At 43.5% G+C, this 18,631-nt stretch overlaps 1 protein-coding gene across 1 annotated transcript; it reads left to right on the top strand.

The window, feature by feature from the left end:
• Positions 1-4,001: 4,001 nt before the first annotated feature.
• On the top strand, positions 4,002-15,233 carry LOC310877139 (transcriptional repressor protein YY1-like). Its single transcript, XM_083790870.1, has 5 exons — positions 4,002-4,919; positions 6,102-6,252; positions 8,143-8,203; positions 11,299-11,457; positions 13,617-15,233. The coding sequence occupies exons 1-5, from the start codon at positions 4,319-4,321 to the stop codon at positions 13,797-13,799; spliced, it is 1,155 nt and encodes a 384-aa protein (XP_083646996.1). The 5' UTR covers positions 4,002-4,318; the 3' UTR covers positions 13,800-15,233.
• The last annotated feature ends 3,398 nt before the right edge of the window (positions 15,234-18,631 follow it).

The following is an 18,631-nucleotide window of genomic DNA, read 5'->3' as shown; positions in this document are numbered from 1 at the left end:
ATGTCGTCTGCGTAGTCAGGTCTGTCTGACAGTGGGGCGTCTCTCTCGTGCTCTCGTCCACTGATGACCTTCCTTAGCGCGTAGTCCAGGACTATGACTAAGAGGAAGTACCCCTGCCAAGATGTCAAACTCCTCACTGTTGCCACCTGGGGTCAAAACCTTGGCCCTTGTTGCTGTGTACATGGTCTCTATTGCCCGGAGTAAGGTGGGAGGGACACAACAGAGAATGCCTTTGACCTGCACCTGAGAAAAGCTGCTCTAGCAACCCTAATGGATAAACGTGTACACATCGCCATGCCAGATAATCCTTCTTTCACAGAGTATGGATGGTCTCTCAGTGATGGCAATGCGGTCCCCCTTGCATACCGAGCCAACCTGACCTATGTCAATGAACAAGGCAATGTACAGTATCAAAGGCTGCCAGAAAAACTGTTCCTGTGCAAATAAGGTAATGTCATGCTACTTAGGATGCCGTTGCCAAGAACTGGAGACACGATGCAGCGGGATCAGTGCAATACATGAAAACAGTGACCGTGAATAGCATCATACCATAGTATCATTGGCTTTAGAAGCAGGCAAGGCAGCACCATAGAGGTAAACATGAACCTTTTGTAGGCAACCTGAACACCGCTTCACTCACTAAGTAGTCTGTCTTTTGCTCTGTTACAAGCATAACACTGTGTGTGTGTGTGTGTGTGTGTGTGTGTGTGTGTGTGTGGTGTGGGCCATCTTAAAGTTACATTGTGGGCGTTTTCTGATTTTTCTTTGCAATCATCCCCACAACTCTAGCAAATTAGGGCTTCAGACACACCCAATCATAAAGGTAAGTATTCCATTGAGTTTCTCATGCTCGTGAATTATGAAATAGACACCAAGTTTACATTTCCATTCCATCTGGTTCAAAGGTTATTGCCAAAGCTACTGCACTTTCTGATAGGGGCCAATATTGAGGCGGCCATATTGGAATTCCAGCAGCAAGTTGACTGGTTTGTCCATATAGGTTGTGTTCCTACTGGTTCATAGATATTATTTCTGGTGGCCAACCTTTTATAGCAGGGCAAATGAAGAAATCTAAAAAAGGGGCTTACCCAAGGTGGGTATTTAGCATTTTTACATGATATATCATGTAGAAATGTGAAATACCCACCCATATATGCCTCATATGGAATGTAATCAGCTCCATTGGATTCCTTGCCCCCCAAAATGTAGATATAACCACTGCAATCTTGATTTTAGGTCATCTAGGAGGCGAGATATTGAGAAATTCGTTTTTGAAAGTAGCCATTTTTAAAGATCCAAGATGGCTGCAACAAACATTTTCTGATTCGTTAGGCTATAAGGTTTCCAAAAATATATAGTTTTACAAATCTTCCTCTAAAGCCTACAAAATTACATAAGGAACCTGACTATGTGTGCAGTTTTGAACTTTAACTGGCATTATCTTACCTGTAGGATTTTTTTTCTTTTTTATCCCACGATTTTGTAACCAGTTTTTCACCCTGTGCCAATTGCCTAAACTATTATCCTGGGCGCTACTACTACTCTCCCTCTGCCAACCTGGGGAGAGCCCCGAACTGAGCTCACGCTTGCTTCGATGCACGAGGAGTGAGCGGGCTGCTTCTTATCACCTGACAGGGGGGACTTTCCCCAGTAGGATGTAGCACGTGGAAGGAACACATTATTCCAACCAGTTCAATCCTTGCTTAGGATCAATTGTATGCGATTAATCTATTGATTATTTTTTCAATTAATCGAATAATCGAGTGTGTCATGGCGCCGTTGTCATGGCAAACGGTGTCATGACGATACAAGCTCATTATTTTGACATGTTTCGAACATTCCTGCCTATAATAGGGATCGATTAGGCTATTAATCGAGTATTGATTATGTTTGTATAATAGATTAAATCTGTCCAATTAACTGTTGTACCTCTACTCACCTGCACATGACAGCACACATCCCAAAAGCAAAGATATATTATGTTCAGTGTGTTAATTTCACACAGTTGGACACAAATGGAATTGAGATTGACATTCACTCAGTTAAAACCCAGGTGTTGAAAAACCATGCTTCACTGTTTCAGAACAATATAGGATATATTCAACTACATGTCTGGTAGGCCTAACTCCCCAAGTGGGCAAAAACCAAAAGTCAATTATCAAACCAAGCCTTGGCAATGTATTATTCTGTCCAGCAGAGGTCCTCCATATACTCTTTAAGTCTCCCAGACCCCTTCCCTGCTTCCTCAAGGGAACACAATGTAATCAATTATCTTTTGGACAGACAGATCAATTCTGAAAACAATTGCCTTGTGAATACCACAGCTGTGTGCTCAAATAACTAGATCTGTATCTTAGGCCATCTTAATAACTCAGTTGAACGGTTAGGGAGACGACCATTGCTGATGTATAGTTGTCACGATGAGTATCGAGACATTCAGAAATCCCACTCAGGCAAGAATGAATGACGACCCCCTATTGAAGACTTTTCCTAGAATATGCAGCTGTGGCAAGTCTTGCTGTAGTAGAGACTATTTATTTATCTATCTAATAGGCTATACAGTATCCAATTGCCATCGATTCCCTTTTGACTGTGGAGAGTGAACCGGATTTAAACATGACACTCCTGCGTGGCCTATGCTGTTTTCTCCTGAGTCATCTTCATAGAGGATTTTATCTTGATTTCCTTTCCCCTGAGTATTTTCAGATTATAATGAATGTAATCTCTAAAGTAGGCTACAATGGCCCAAAACAGATGAACAATGGTTGAGAATACTAGGTTAATGCTCCATATCATGCCAGTGTAAACAATAACAAAATCTGATCAAACTAATAATACAAAGAATCTTTGACATTGTTACATACAAACACATGTTATTACATAGGAATGTACACAATGCAAATTTTGTGGGAGACATAAATTAACATAAAAAGAAATGTCTCCCCCTGGCCAGCCGGGGCGCCTGATGGAGGGGAAAGGAACTGGTTGGAATAACGTGTTCCTACGTCCAACCAGGGAAACTCCCCCCTGTCAGGTTAGGTGTAAAGGAGCAACTTGGACACTCAGGCATGAAGGAAGCATGAGTTCAAGTCCGTTGCTCTCCCCTTGTCCCCCATATATGGGGACTATGTTGGTGGAGGGTGTGTAGAGCCCAGGATCACAGATGATTGACACAGGGGTGAAAAATGTGTTACAAAATCGTGGGATAAAAAAAAATATATATATATAAAAAAAGAAATGTTATGACTTCCATAGAGATCATGTAATATGATTAAATAATGATTTAACCAACAACAATTGAAAAAGAAAACAAATCATCTTAACAAGCAACCATTTAAATAATTTTGGAAATTGGGGTACCCGGGTACTCGGGTAGATAATAGATTCTGGCTTTGACAATGCTTTCCCTTGCTCACACATGTTGATCAGGCTATAACTGACCATGTGTCCAAGTAAATAATCAAATGTCAGGATTAAAAGCCTTTTTTTCCTCCTGATTCCAGCTAGAAGCAATTTTTGTCAAGCAAGAGGAAGTAGGGCAGAATGTATCTGTACCGCCACCTGCAGGTCAGATTATAGAACTACCGGTAATACAATTTCAGATGACTGACCCAAGTCAAGTTTGTGGCCCCAGATTGATTGATGCAGTCATTAGATAGGCAGTGTAAGCCTTTATATGATGTCAGGTTTATCACTTATATCATCATTGTATGTGTACAAACAAGATACATAATCATAAAACACATTTTTGCAATTGGTCAAAATAATAATAATAATTAAATACTATAAAAATTGGAAATGTTAAATCTGAGATGCATTACGAATAATTTTAAATACACAGCAGGCCGGGCTTGTTAGATTTTACAATAGTAGATGATGAAAGATGAACATTGAATGTGCATTTCATCGTTTGCATAATTTATATTTGCCTTAATAACGGTAACGGTGTCAGTGCATGAACCCTCCCTCCCCAGCCCCAGACCAAGTCTCGCGTTATCCCACAGTAGTGGCGGCGAGAACTGGTGGTGGTGTGCACTGTGTGGGACTGGACTGGAGCAGAGCAGCAGACACACGGACTAGAGGGAGAACACTAGAGTAAACAGTTGTTATCGAAGAGAGAGAAAGGGAAAGAAGACGAGAGGGGGCGTGTGTGTTTGTGTGCGTACGTATGAGTGTGTGTGCATGCAGCAGGGGGGGGGTGCACGGAAAAAGGAAAGGGTAAAGAGAAACCCGAAGAATAAATACACAACACGGCGTGCGTGAATGAGCACAGGGACAGGGTCCAGTCCAGGGAGTCAAGCTGGCGGAATACGGCACCATGGCATCGGGGGTCGGGGACACGTTGTACATCGAGGCGGACGGCTCCGAGATGCCCGCCGAGATAGTGGAGCTTCACGAGATCGAGGTGGAGACCATCCCGGTGGAGACCATCGAGACCACGGTGGTCGGCGGGGACGAGGACGACGACGACGATGAAGAGGAGGACGAGGACGACGATGACGGGCAGCCCATGATCGCCCTGCAGCCGCTGGTGACTGACCACCACAACCTGCACAGCCTCCACAACATCCACCACCAGGAGGTGATCCTGGTGCAGACCCGCGAGGAGGTGGTCGGCGGGGACGACGACTCGGACCTGCACGGCGCGGACGGCTGCTGCTACGAGGACCAGATCCTCATCCCGGTGCCGGCCCCCGGCGCGGAGGACGAGTACATCGAGCAGACTCTGGTGACCGTGGCCGGGAAGAGCAGCGGCTCCTCCCGCATGAGGCGGGCGGGCGGCGGCGGCGGCGCCGGGAAGAGAGCGGGGAAAAAGAGCTATTTGTGCAGCGCGGAGGCCGGAGGGAGGAAATGGGAACAGAAGCAGGTGCAGATAAAGACTCTGGAGGGGGAGTTCTCTGTGACTATGTGGGCATCGGGTGAGTTATTGCGCTTCTAAAATCCGTCCGGTCCCGGTTCTATCCTTGCATTGTTCACGCTTTTTGGTTTGCGGGGAGCATGCACGAGGCCTTGTTGCAGGGCGTTGTCCTTCCCGCACCAGACTAATTCCTGGAAAGTGATCATGTCGGTTGAAAATCTCCCCGAACAACGCCCGTTTTCGACCGCGGAGACGTGCATCGGCGTTAGATTGAAATGTTTTTGTTTTGAAGGGAGGCCATGTTTTAGTGTGTTGCTGGGCGCCGCCATATTTTTCTCCCCGAGACTCGTATAAGTATGGCGGCGGCGGCCCGAAAACATGGCGCCCGGGCCCCGGTCAGGCAGCGATGGCGGTGCGCGTGGTGGTGAGGAGGTGCGCACACACTGCTTCTGTTCTGCTGCAAGGCCGCAAAAATACTACTGGCGCACATAACACTGCATGCAGACGTGCACGTTTCGGCTGTATGGTGTTGGGGGTGATACGGAATGTGTTGTAAGAAAAATTAAAATTGTTTTTTGTTATGGCCCTGGGACTTATTTTCATTTAGCTAAAAGCTAGATAGACGCACTGACGTATGTTGTTGTGCACACATCTGCATACATCCGTGATCCATTCATTCATGGATTTAAATGTAAATACCAGAAAGTATTGCAGCATGAGACATGATCTAGTTGCACGAAGCATGATTTTCCTTAAAAGTTTTCCCTTTTTTAGAAGTCTGTGTGTATAATGTATGATGAAAACGTATGATAAAATCGTGAAGGGCTATTTCACTTTAAAGCACTGTTGGGGTCATAACATACATTCGGACTTTTGAGTGCACCCCAAACTGTTTTTAAGTTGCTCGTTTCAATATTTAGATATTGGACATTCATTACATCAGACACGCCCCCTCCTGGATGAGCCCATTCAGCTTCAATCTTCATTTTAATAACCATGTTAAAACCATTTGTCTACTCGGACTGTTGTGTGCACCCCAGACCGTTTTTATGTTGCTTGATTCTTTCAATATTGAGATATTTGTCATTTATTTCATCAGACACGCCCCTTCACAATTATGTATAAGCTATAACCAGTGACATTCACTCAGAACACATAAATATATGCCCCCCGATTTGTAGATGGGGAAATGACACTACATTATCGGTTCAGTTTGTGCAATGTTTCCTAGGTAAATATAAAGACATCGACCACGAGTCGGTGGTAGAAGAGCAGATCATCGGGGAGAACTCCCCTCCTGACTACTCTGAATACATGACCGGGAAGAAGCTGCCCCCTGGTGGAATCCCTGGGATCGACCTGTCAGACCCCAAACAGTTGGCTGAGTTTGCCAGGTGAGTGTGTTTGATATGGACATGTATGTGTGTGTGGGGGCTCTTGAAATTATATCTTTATGTGGACCAGATGTCAAGAATGCCTAAGTATTTAGATCGCTTTAGTCATTTTGACTGCCAGGGACTTTCCCATCCATTTCCCATGATCGCGGTGGTTTGACTCATATGGATATAGAGCATCAACTGTTTAAGAGAAAATGCTAATGTTACTGCCATCGAATTATTACTTCGACTTACTTATTATATTTATTCCGGGACTGGTCCGGGACTCGAACCCACGACACATGGGTTTTTCCAATGTGAGGGTCTAGGTTTACTGGTGTGCCCCCCCCCCCCCCCCCCCCCCCCCATTTTCACACTGTGTCAAGTACCGTGCCAAATTCAAATCGATACTAGTTTAGTAGTTTGCATAACAAGAGCTTTAACTGTTACCTGAGCGCATGTTCTCGGACTCATACGGTAAGCAACACTTTAACAGCAGTATGGCTCCAGTAGGCTACTGCTGCTGTGGTGTTACGCCCGCACACAACAAAGAACGCTCAAAGAACAGATTAATTCGTCCATTTTCAAATGTCTAAATATACTACAAGTAGCAAATCCCAGCTGGCAATTAGCAGCCAGCTGGCTGCAACTGACCAAGCTACTACACAGCAAAAGCAAACAACTCTACTACTGAAGGCATTAGATCAATGAGTCTCAACCTTTTTCATTGTAAAGACCTCCAGTTTCATATACATTAGGCCATGGATCCCCATTTGACATGAGTTTAAAAAAAAAAAATCATATAATAACATGTTACGTTGACTGCCAGTGTTTAAAGTTACCTTTCGTCAAAGCGTCGTAATTCTACCACCTTATGATGGAAATCCGTCTGAAAATAGTTCAATCGTTTGGATGCAGGGAAAGACAATGGAATAAAAGGTGGGTTTAGTCAGTGTGTTAATCTTCCATTAACAAACCACCTCCTTGCCCCCAAGCTCCGCACCATTAGCGACCAGGTCATTTAATCAATTGAATAAAGTATGAATACTTTATTAGAGAGGAATGTAAACGGCACAAGGTACAGTCAAAAAGGTCCCCTGTGGTTTCCGTTGTGGTCCTAGTGCCTTCTGCTCTACTGCCGCACGTTAGTGCCCTGCCACCTGAGAGTACCACAGTCCACAGATGCTTTTAAAAATGGACTAAAGACCTATATTTTTTAACAAAGTGTGTGTTTGATTGTTTGGTAGTACTATTCAGAAACTTGCCAAATAGTCTTAAAAACCCTACATAAAATGCAATTGTGATAAGATCACGGATCGTGTTCCATTTTTTTTTTGCCATATTTCCCTCCCCTAGGCATGTTCTCAGTCTAATGTAATAATTAGGCCCTGATATCATGCCAAATGCATTGCAAATGCTTTCCAGACATAAAATGATGACATTTACAGCCCAGGTCGGTCCAAAAGTATCCTGGATGCTTCTGGCATTTGGCGGCATTACCAGATGGCCAGTCTGGTCATGTCATGTCGTGTTATGTTATTTATTCCCCAAAGGGCTACTGGTTAAGGCTGTAATAAAGGTCCTTTGGTCAGAAAACCACACAGGCAGGCTTGTACTCTCAAAGACAACATTTTTTCTAATTAGATGCCGCAGAGTTTAAAATGGTTTTAACCAATTTAATTTGGAAAGTTTCATCTGAACTGTGCTAATATTTTCCGTGACAAGTGTGTGTGTGTGTGTGTGTGTGCGTGTTGAAATGAAATCTCTGTATACATTTTCACACACACCAGGACATCCTGGACATTACCTTTTATAACGGAGATGGTGACCTGGATGTCTTAGTTTAAAAGTATAGGTTTGGTGTGTGTGTGTTTGACTCATGTTAGATGTACTTTTCCCCCGCCACAGAATGAAGCCAAGGAAAATCAAAGAGGACGATGCTCCCAGGACGATAGCCTGCCCGCACAAAGTAAGTGTTATGCCCTCTATATATCTATAAGATAAATTGCCCAAGGCAAATAAAACAAGTATCAGTACAGCCCAATGTATTTTCTTCGGCTGCAGGCTGCCGCTGCCTTGGATAAATATCTCTGCCTGAGCAGGGCTCCAGACTGCTGCCCACACTAGTATTCGAGTTAAAAAAATTATGTGATTGCATTCGTGCTAGTTGCATTAGCCGTCGCACTGTCGATTTATCCATTCCTTCTGTGTATGTAGTGGCGCTGATGATAAAGTGTTTGACAATCATTCTGTCCTTTTAACGTTGTCTATTCTTAGACTAGATTTAACGCATAATTATAGAAGTGCTTGTTTCTATATAATTATGGACAAGTAGAATAGCACGCCATGTGCAGGATAGGAGTAAACATCAGTGAAAAATAAGAGTACACTCTGGGTCATGCTCCAAAACATGAACGTTTTATTCGCAGCGTAGATGTTTCGAGCCTCTGTCTCTTATTTCTATATGGGACACACACTGCTTTTTATAAAACAGTGAGGTATGCTTGAATGAACCCTCCTTAGATATTACTCGGACCAGAGCTGCAATTTTGCTGGCTAGAAAACCATTGTGAAATCCGTGTTATTAGTGTCAGAGATTAGATCAGAGGTCTCTACCTACTGACACGGTTTGGTGATATCTAAATTCAGTGAATGGGCTCAAACTGGATGGAAATATATTTTTTTATATGAAATAAAAACGGCACCACAGAAACATTGCAAGAGCGTTCCTTCCTTCCTATGGGATGGTAATCGGGATTGATTTTCAAATCAGTGGGTGTCTGTTGGTTTCTCCAGCATGCAATCCCATTCTTTGAATTTATATTTCTCCAGACATATCAGTAGGCGGAGAAACTCTGATCAAAACCAGGGGGGCAGTCAGCCAGATATTTCGTGAAGCCTCATTTGAAATCGGTAGTTCATATAATGGCCTGTTGTGGCGCTGGACCGGACCCAAAAAGCCCCATAGCTCCATAGAGGCCCATGTATTTTGGCCCAACTTCACCTAGACTGTATTACCTTAATAAACATGGTCATGAATACTTTCTTCTTCCAGTCACTAGTTTAAAGTCTCATTTCTAATGTCATAATATTCTTTTTGGAAAATTATGGTCCCATTAATTAAAGAAATGACCACAAAGAAAAAAAACCATCGCGTATGTTCTGAGGGGCGTGGCTACCATTACAGTCTATGATCGGGATTCCCCTCCCACTCGAGTCAAAATAAAAACCAACGGAGAAGAAGGGGGGAAGTCCCGCCTCGTTGTCTGGGCAGCCAATGACCAGCTGGTATACAAAATGGAGCCAGCCAATGGCCAGCTGGTACCAAAGATGGCGACTTACATCAGGAATTAGCATATTATTACAGGCTTCATTTTACGTTCATGTTAGACCCGGGGAACGCTTTGTCCATATTTTTTACAGTCTATGATCAAAACACACAACTACTGTTTAACTCCAGTTAAAATGTACGTTTTGTTTTTTAATGGCAGCTTGGCTTTTAAAATAAACCAAAGGCTATGCACTGAAACCGTTGGCTGATAAAGAAAAACTTCACCATGACAAGGTAGTGGAAAACATTTCCAGAATGACGGATGACTGTTTACTTTTATCTGAATGTTGATGATGTTCAACTTGTAGGTTGTGTCCAGTCAGAGCCAGTTAGTTCGCTTGTCCGCTCGGGGCTCGCTCTGTTTCAAGGACACTATATACAATTCAATTTGTCTCCAGTTGGGTGCGCAGCAGTAATAACTATCGCTCAAATACAAAGGCTACATGTATTATTATGTAGAATAAACTTGGATTAAAACTTACACGCACATCCCGAAGTAACCTACTAGGCTGGGTGCTGGAGCAAAAGTTCAGCATGTGCAAAAGAATATTAACCAAAGCACACCAAAATTAAGCTCCCATGTGCAAAATGTATTTTTTTGGCAATGTTTCAAGGTACTGGACTGTTCCTCAGACCTAGGTCTGGTTGAAATATTGGTAGATATATAGATATACTGGTGTAGAGGTTTTATGGAACCGAAGGCTTTTGTGTAGGGGCCATCGTATAGCTTTTCAGGACCAAAATTTGAGTGAAACACCATTATATTTGTATGGCGGCATTTAAAGGACAACTTTAGTTTTTTTCAACCAAGGTTCATGTTTTAGGTTGTTATTAGAGAAACTAAAAGGTGAGTGTTCATTTTCTTTCATTTGCTGCTTTCTTTCGTTTTAGGGATTTTAGCAGTTTTTGACAGGGGGGCGGGGCCATTCGAGCATGGGGCTAAATATGTATTTTTTTTACAAATTGTTATGGCGATTTATTATTTTCTATAGTCCTACTAGACCCCAAGAAATTACATCTGGCCACAAAAGATCACAGGATCTATTGAATGTGACAAACTGACATATTGAGCCTATACACACACAGTATAAGCCTTCCCCCAGTAGGCTACCTTCACATTCAGTAGATCCTGTGATCTTCTGTGGCCAGATGTAATTTCCTGAAGTTTATTAGGACTATAGTAAACCATAAAGAAAGAAATCACCATAAAATTGTGTACAAAAAAAATTACATATTTAGCCCCATGCTCGAATGCCCCCGCCCCCCTGTCAAAAACAGCTAAAATCCCTAAAACGAAAGAAAGCAGCAAATGAAAAAAGATTAACACTCATATTTTACATTCTCTAATAAGAAACTAAAACATGAACCTTGGTTGAAAAAAAACTAAAGTTGTCCTTTAAGTAAGCAAATTTTCATTGGCCAGGTATGTCACACTTGCATTTGGTGGTGTTTTTCTACACACACACACACACACACACACACACACACACACACACACACACACAACCAATTTGACCAACTACATTATCAATACAATGAAATCCAAGAATTTAAAGAATGCATATGGATTTTAAACTTTTTTTAAATTCATTTATTTCCCAAGTTATTTCCCCCCCATGGCCTTTTTAGTAACTCTTCTCACATGGTCACTTTGCTTTTTCGTTTGTAGGTCTGTGCACACATCTGTTGGCACACCAGCTATAATGTATCTTGTTCTTTATTTTTTGGCCCAGGGTTGCACCAAGATGTTTAGGGACAACTCGGCCATGAGGAAGCACTTACACACCCACGGGCCCCGTGTGCATGTGTGCGCGGAGTGCGGCAAGGCCTTTGTGGAGAGTTCGAAGCTCAAACGTCACCAACTGGTCCACACGGGGGAGAAGCCCTTCCAGGTGCGTACCCTGCGGACAGACATCCGTGTAGGCTAAATATTGAATCAAGCAACTTAACCCATTCTGACCTGAGATCAGATTCATACGAGGTTTTCCACTGGACACACACTGGTCTGATGAACCCATTCTGACCCGAGATCAGATTCTAAAAATGTCAGTCGCTCTTCGATTTTTCAAAAATAGCAGACCTACAAGCTCGTATCGCGCCACTCGGTGGCGCGATATGAGCTTGTAGATCTGCTATTTTTCAATAGGTAAAGCATAACATGATGCCGACACCAAAATGGGTGTCCGGTCAGAATGGGTTAAAAACTGTCTGGGGTGCACATGAAAGCCTGAGTAAATGTTCGGGGCCTACACACTGCACGATATTTGCTCCGATTATGCTATCGGAGCTTTTTTTGGCGCTCGCTGACAAAACCCCTAATCGGACACGAGATCGGGCTTTGATTGCTTTTGATTTGCTCGCTGTGTGTGAAAGGCTCGGCGAGAACATCCATCGGTGATAAAAAGCGCTCGCCCGATGCCTTCCCGAGCATTTCTGAATATCTTATCAGGTTTGATATTTGACTCTCGTCGACTGGACATCATACAGTATGAACGGGGCTGCAACTGCACCCCGATTAGGTCCATATTGCCAATGAGAGCACAGGAGAGCTGTGCTCACAGACAGAAAGTCTGTCTGTATCGATAGATGATAATATACATCCTTTATCCCATTCTGACCTGAGATCAGATTCTAAAAATGTCAGTCGTTCAGTCGATTTTTCAAAAATAGCAGACCTACAAGCTCGTAGCGCGCCACTCGGTGGCGCGCTATGAGCTTGTAGATCTGCTATTTTTCAATAGCTAAAGCATAACGTGATGCTAACACCAAAATGGGTTCCCGTTCAGAATGGGTTATTCCATGGGTAAATTCAGGTGTCATACTTATTGGTAGCTATATTAGCCTAATATTGCTGTTTAATAGTCTATAAAACCAACGCATCATCTCACTTGACTTGCGTTGATAAAACCGTGTTGGAATCTACGCTGCAGCACAAACTCTCTCTCTCTGTGTGTGTGTGTGTGTGTGTGTGTGTGTGTGTGTGTGTGTGTGTGTGTGTGTGTGTGTGTGTGTGTGTGTGTGTGCGCGTGTGCAGAGACAGAATTATTTAATGAAAATCGAGATTTTGCGTCCTGTCTGCTCTGCATTTCACTCTGTATTCTCCTGCATGTGAGACGTCAACATGAATTAAGCCTGCTATGTATCAGGTCCGGATCGCATCTTGGTACTCTTCTTGCAGTGTGTGATCCCTACTCAGCGATCAATCGTTTAGGCAAGCTGCTGCATAACCTTCCTAATTGGCTTTAATCATTACACTGCAATATCCTGAGTCTTAATTTAATCACTTTCAAAATAGTGTCCCTATTTCTTTTTTTCCATAATTATAGGCGAAAAACATGCTCATGGCAGAAAATGCTTTGAGCTTGTAGATACGGCAAAGTAAATATGGCTTAAGCCTTAAGTGGTTTGCCCTTGAGTGTAAAAAGTTGCCCTTTATGGCCCTTTACTCGGAGTTAGCTTTTCTTTGCTAGTGTACTATCTAGGGATGTTGGAGTGCTTCAAAGCAACTGAACTAAGACAAAAACATCAAACCTAGCATCTTTCTGAACGACATCTAAATGACATTCTTCGTATTTGTTTTCAAGCGAACCGATTGTCCCTCTGATGTTCTGATGTTCAGGGACATTTAACCCATTCTGACCGGGCACCCATTTTGGTGTCAGCATCATGTTGTGCTTTACCTATTTAAAAATAGCAGATCTACAAGCTCATATCGCGCCACCGAGTGGCGCGATACGAGCTTGTAGGTCTGCTATTTTTTTTTAAATCGAATAACGACTGACTTTTTAGAATCTGATCTCAGGTCAGAATGGGTTCATCAGACCAGTGTGTGTCCGGTGGAAACCTCGTATGAATCTGATCTCAGGTCAGAATGGGTTAAAGATATTCACGTTCGCACCCCTTGCCATCTTGTCTAGCTCTGATGCAGGCAAATAACGATGCAACCGCCCCCCTTGCTAACAACTGAATAATCCCCAACGCCCTTGTATTTTCCCTTTCATCCACCCACTTGCCATCATAAACCGAATAAACCCGTGTATTTTCCTTCCAGTGTACCTTTGAGGGCTGCGGGAAAAGGTTTTCTCTGGACTTCAACCTGCGCACTCACGTCAGGATCCACACTGGAGACCGACCGTACGTCTGTCCCTTTGACGGTTGTAATAAGAAGTTTGCCCAGTCTACCAACCTCAAGTCTCACATCCTTACACACGCCAAAGCGAAAAACAACCAATGAGAACTTTGAAAAGAAAAACAAAACACACCGGCCACAAGCCGTGCACGCGCACTCACACACATACACAGAATATAAACCCATCCCTAGCAACACCCGTTGAAACCTTGCTTTGAAAAAACCGAATGGATGATTGAGACTTTGGGGAAGGATTTGAAAAGACTTGAGATGGTGATATCCAGCCAATTTTCCTTCCTTCCCTCCCCACTTCTGCTGTTTTGGCTGAGGAACACTGACTTCCCCCAAAGACCCCTTCTTCCACCACAGTACTTTTCTCTTCCTCCAGTGGCGCTCGGTTGCCAGAAGATGGAACTCATGCACACACAGCAGAGACTATTATTTTCTAACCGCACAGCCGTGTGATAGAGAGAAAGAGGAAGAGCAATCTGTCATGTTTTTCGTTCTCCTTGTCCTATCACTTTTTAAGTTAATTTGACTGCCTCTCTTCTTATGCTCCTTTCCTCCATGTGTGCATATTGTACACTTATCTGGGCTACGTTTACTAAAATTGTGATTATTTTTTTCTTTTTTCGTATCCTTCTTATCCGTCATATATGGGATCCATACCCATGATGACATCGGTGTTGAGGTGGCTTTCACGCGTTCACAAGCTGAAACGGAAAAATATATATATATTTGTTTGCATTTCCATCCCTACTTTTGGTTGTATTTTTTTTCCTCCTCTAACCACACAGAATAATCGTGTATACTTGTATTGTATGGCTGTATTGGTATTATGTAGAAATAGAGGTGTGATTCAAAGTGTTAACCGATTAAACTTTTAGTCATGGAGTTGCTTTACCTTTTTTCTATGGACTGTCTTTATGCAGAGCAAATGAGTACTAGTAGTATGAACTTTTAGACAAAGGGAGTTCCACCGGGCCTCAAACCTGTGGTATAGGCTATAGTCTGGTGTGTCTCAGAGGCAGGACAGGTAGCAAGAGGAAGGAAGGCACTGGAGCATGTCAGACAGTTTAAGCCCTTTTTAATTCACAGGATGCAGGTGAGAAATGACCAAAATGGTCATTTCTTACCTGCCTTCCTTCCTCTAGTATGAAGTTCACTCCGAGCCTGTCGGGTTCAAGTACCTGAAGGAAACCTATGTTTAACCACTTTATAACCCTGGCACCCCTATTTAGGGCCTGTCATTATAGACACATGTTCAAACAATAATACAATTTTAAAAATCAAAATGTTGAAAAACAGTGGACCTACAAGCTCACAAAGTGTTGCAAAGCAACCTGAGCATTCAGATTGGGGTTTCCTTTTCCACTATTCATCAAATGAAGTATATAGGGATTATGTGGTTAAAGCTGACAGCGTGGCCATCACCTTCTTTGTTAGAATGTAATGTACAGTTGTCACCCATTAACTTACTTTTGTTGATATTTACACTCATGTATCTCAATTGTCCACAATAAAAATGGGTCATTTGAATCCTCTCGAAATAGCCAGTTACTGTTTCGTCTGATTTTCTGGGGGTTGGAATCGCGTTATTAACTACTAATATTAACTACTTAAACCCTGTACTACTTAGTCCCCCAGGGATCTATTCAGAGTATTTTTGCTTGTTTTTGCCAAATGTTTTCCCCACCAGAATAAGGACGCAGGGTTTTCAAATGATTAAAGATTTCCCATATTCATTATCACTGCACCTCAGGAGAACACTGCTGCACTGATAAGCCTAGCAGACTATTTGATCCTCCTGAATGGTGATGACAAGATAAGATTCGCTTATTCTTTCTGGATTGAAAGAACATTGCAACCCGTTAAAGACCTTAGGCCGATTCTACAAATGTCTTCTAAATCCTTTTTCTGAAATTGTTATCAATTTTGGTGATGCTCAAAACTTTTCGTGTCAAGGAACGCCAAAATTATATGTATCTCTGGCCACCGAGTCTGTCCCAGGGACCCCAGAAGCAAAGATTTTAGTTTAACCCATTCTGACCTGAGATCAGATTCATACGAGGTTTCCGCCGGACACACACTGGTCTGATGAACCCATTCTGACCTGAGATCAGATTCTAAAAATGTCAGTCGTTCTTCGATTTTTCAAAAATAGCAGACCTACAAGCTCGTATCGCGCCACTCGGTGGCGCGATATGAGCTTGTAGATCTGCTATTTTGTAGATCTGCTATTTTTTTTAAATGCGAATTATTCGCACGAATATATCGCGTCGCCAATTCGCCAGTGTGTAATGACCTTAAGTCTTGTATCTGCTAATTTTGAAATGTCATAGTGGCACAGATGGTTTCTTAAATCTCTTATGTCCTACCGGGGGATCTGAACTCCTGTGTGTGGGAGACTACATTTCTACCATCGCTCATGAGTTTCCGTCAGTGCTATTTGTAAAACCACATAAGGGTCCTATCTGACACCAGGGCTTACAGTTCCTCAATGGAAAAGTATAGGGAGACTACCTCTATAGACCGGACTACTGTAAATCTACAAATTAATTGTACAACACACTGACTGTACCATTCCGTTTTGGTTTCATGTTTTTGAGTGGTGCAACCACTCCCTTACGGAGCTGTGTGTGTGGTTGGCTGGGTAGCTGGGTAGCTGGCTGGGTGGGTAGGTACACCTGTGCGCAACCCAACACACACGCACACAAACACACACGCACATATTAACTGTATATATATATATATATATGATGATTTTGGGTGTGCCAGTACAGTACAGTGACTACAGTACAGTATAGAGGGACCCCCACACGGTAACTGTCATTTCTCAACCGTTTCGGACGTGGGGCGGCTCGTCTGTATCGGGCTGGCACCCCGGGTGCGTTCCTGTGGGTCAGTACAGTGACAGTACAGTACAGTACAGTACAGTAGAGTAGAGGGACCTCCACACCGTGGTAACTCTGCAATTTCTCAACCGTTTCGGACGCGGGGTGGCTTGTCTGAATCGGGCTGGCACCCCGGGTGCGTTCCTGTGGGTCTGGTGCTTCCGCCCCCCCCCCCCCCCCCCCCCCCCCACACGGAGTTGCACCACTCACTTCACACGGGTGTGATTTTTTTAATTAATTCAAATAAGTTCTGGGTTACAGCTTTAAACATTTTGTAATGATGAGAGTAAGAATTAGGCCACGTTATATACCTGAGAACAAAGATCTTCTTGTACAACTGTCTTTAAATGAATTTAAATGAACTTTAAATGAAAAGTTATTCCCAGTCCAATTTTAGAACAACTCCTGCAAACCGCCCAAAGCTTTGGTGGTGGAATCACCTGTGTCTGTACTTGGCAAATTGGAATTTTAACTCGCTCACTTTTTTTTCCTCAAATTTTCTGCTGAGACAAGCAGGATTAGTGCGCCGCAGTCTGCCCCCCAATGTCCTGCGGAGATCCAGCATCCTCCCAGGATGGATTTTTTAATTGATCCGCTTCAGCCCTGCCCTTGCAGTGCTGATGATGCTGACTTTTGAATTCCTCGTATATAGGGATCCTTTAGTGCCCCCTGGTGGAGGCAGGTGGCACGTCGTCAGACCTCGGTGCACTGGGCCGTGTGCAGCTGTCCATGGTGCTGAAGCAGTCCATTGATCATTATGGAGGGAGGCAGGTCGTCTATAGACTGATCACATGGCAGGTTAACCCATTCTGACCTGAGATCAGATTCATACGAGGTTTCCGCCGGACACACACTGGTCCTGATGAACCCATTATGACCTGAGATCAGATTCTAAAAATGTCAGTCGCTCTTCGATTTTTCAAAAATAGCAGACCTACAAGCTCGTATCGCGCCACTCGGTGGCGCGATATGAGCTTGTAGATCTGCTATTTTTAAATAGCTAAAGCATAACATGATGCTGACACCAAAATGGGTGCCCCGTCAGAATGGGTTAAACGGCGACAGTTTTGTAACTGCAGCATTTGAAGCGTGACCCGTCGCCTGTCTGAGAAGCACAGTTAATTATCGGGTCTTTTTTTTCCTCTTTTCCCCACTACCTACTACTACTGTGTGTGTGTGCACTGCACACACACACTCGCACACTCGTTTGAATTGCTCTACTTGTGAGGACATCACCCTTTTAGGACGGTATATAGTTTTATAAATGCTATTTGTTTGTCTCCTTTTTTTTAAACTGTTGCACTAAATGTCACTCACCCAAAAATACTTTGGATGACTGATGCCAGCATGCAGCTAAGTAACTACACCATAAAACACGCATTGCACTTGTGAGCACCAGGGGAATGTCCTCACAAGGTCTTATTTCTTAAATTCAACTTGTGGTGGTGGTGACATTTGGCCCTCACAAGTCTAGTAATAGGCTACCACACACACACACACACACACACACACACACACACACACACAGAAAGAGAGAGAGAGAGGCAGTTAAGAGGGGCTCTCAGTTGGTGGAAATGGAATGAAACGAAGGACAATCCTCTGCGTTTTCAACCTCGAGAAAACGTTCCAGGCTTTTTCAAGCTCAAGTGCACCGCTGACTGTTGATGTGTTATCGTGTTTTTTTTCTCTCCTTTTTTTTCTCCAACAGAGAGAGACGGTTGCTGGCATTCTGTTTGAAATTCACAAGCTGCTGCTACACCTATACCTTCCAACCTTTCCCTTTGTGTCGGCCAGGGACGCACGCAGCCCTGTCTGTGTGACTGGCCGGGCTGCAGTTCCACTCGTGTGTGTGTGTGTGTGTGTGTGTGTGTGTGTGTGTGTGTGTGTGTGTGTGTGTGTGTGTGTGTGTGTGTGTGTGTGTGTGTGCGCGCATGCGCGTGTGTGAGAGGCTTAAGCCTTCTTCAGGCCAATGATTCAGATACTAGTATGATTCCACTCGGGTGCATGGGTGTCACTTGGGGATGGTGTTTCTTCTTTAAGATT

The sequence above is a fragment of the Protomyctophum parallelum genome (assembly GCF_964188405.1).
Source record: "Protomyctophum parallelum genome assembly, chromosome: 19".
NCBI classification, from domain to species: Eukaryota; Metazoa; Chordata; class Actinopteri; order Myctophiformes; family Myctophidae; genus Protomyctophum; species Protomyctophum parallelum.
Note: the sequence above shows the minus strand (reverse complement) of the source record. Positions and strands in the feature narration are given on the sequence as shown.

Coding starts and splice junctions, on each gene's coding strand:
- LOC310877139 (XM_083790870.1), top strand. CDS start 4,319: ATGGCATCGGGGGTCGGGGACACGTTGTACATCGAGGCGGACGGCTCC. Junction 6,253..8,142: donor CAGTTGGCTGAGTTTGCCAG/GTGAGTGTGTTT, acceptor CCCCCGCCACAG/AATGAAGCCAAGGAAAATCA. Junction 11,458..13,616: donor CGGGGGAGAAGCCCTTCCAG/GTGCGTACCCTG, acceptor TTTTCCTTCCAG/TGTACCTTTGAGGGCTGCGG.